The 1,015-nt window shown below is 37.1% G+C and overlaps 1 protein-coding gene across 1 annotated transcript in view; it reads left to right on the top strand.

Annotated features, from left to right (window-relative positions):
* Positions 1-612, top strand: part of LOC112503894 — a 7,010-nt gene extending 6,398 nt beyond the window's left edge. The window contains exons 2-3 of the mRNA XM_025107872.1: positions 65-308; positions 426-612. Coding sequence (XP_024963640.1) covers positions 65-308; positions 426-612 — 431 coding nt within the window. The remainder of the gene's footprint in view (positions 1-64; positions 309-425) is intronic.
* The last annotated feature ends 403 nt before the right edge of the window (positions 613-1,015 follow it).

The following is a 1,015-nucleotide window of genomic DNA, read 5'->3' as shown; positions in this document are numbered from 1 at the left end:
GCTTACCACCCGCAAACCAATGGTCTTGCGGAACTTTCGAATCGTGAGATAAAAAATATTTTAGAAAATGTGGTTAAGCCAAATCGTAAAGATTGGTCGCTTAAATTGGATGATGCACTTTGGGCTTACCGTACCTCTTTCAAGACTCCATTAGGCATGTCTCCGTACCAACTTGTTTTTGGAAAATCTTGTCACCTTCCGTTAGAGTTAGAATATAAGGCATTTTGGGCTATTAAGGAGCTTAATCTAGATGCAACTCTAGCGGGAGAGAAAAGAAGGCTCCAACTCAATGAGTTGGAAGTGTGGAGGTACCGAGCCTACGAAAATGCCAAAATTTACAAAGAAAAAACAAAAATGTGGCATGATCGTAGGATCAATCAAAGAATTTTTGTGAAAGGTCAAAAAGTGCTCCTTTTTAATTCTAGGTTGAAGCTTTTCTCTGGAAAACTCAAATCTAGATGGTCGGGACCTTTTACTATTGTTGAAGTGGAAAAATTTGGAACTATCGATCTTTTGAACCTACAAGACAATACGGTTTTTAAAGTGAATGGGCATCGGGTCAAGCATTTCTTCCCAGAAGGAATGCAAGATCCACGCCAAAAATCTCTTTGAAGGATTGTTGAACTTTCTGTTATAAATAGTGTAAATATTTTTTATTATGCTTCTTGTTTATTTCCAGCAGGTATGYTCACARTGGGCTCCTCGTGCTCACATTCTGARGAGGGTTTTGGTTAAGTATTTTTGAATATTGGCGGGTTTTTGTGGAATTTTCCAGGGAAAAGAAAAAGGAAAATAAGAAAAGAAATGAGGTTATTTTTGAAAAATGGTAATTATGGTTTTTCTGAAAATGGTGACTCGTGTAAGGATTTGACTAGTACCATGACATCATTTTTTCAAATCACTTGTACTTTCAAGGACATTGTATGCAGATGTGGGTGGTTTCCTATGCTACTCCCCATCGGTTATCTATGAAAAAAGGGGGGAAAAACTTCACTTTTATCTTTACTATTCATCT

This window comes from Cynara cardunculus, unplaced genomic scaffold, assembly GCF_001531365.2.
Source record: "Cynara cardunculus var. scolymus isolate 2C unplaced genomic scaffold, CcrdV1 Un_Scaffold_4064, whole genome shotgun sequence".
NCBI classification, from domain to species: Eukaryota; Viridiplantae; Streptophyta; class Magnoliopsida; order Asterales; family Asteraceae; genus Cynara; species Cynara cardunculus.
The sequence above is the reverse complement of the archived record's forward strand: the minus strand, read 5'-3'. Positions and strand labels throughout refer to the sequence as shown.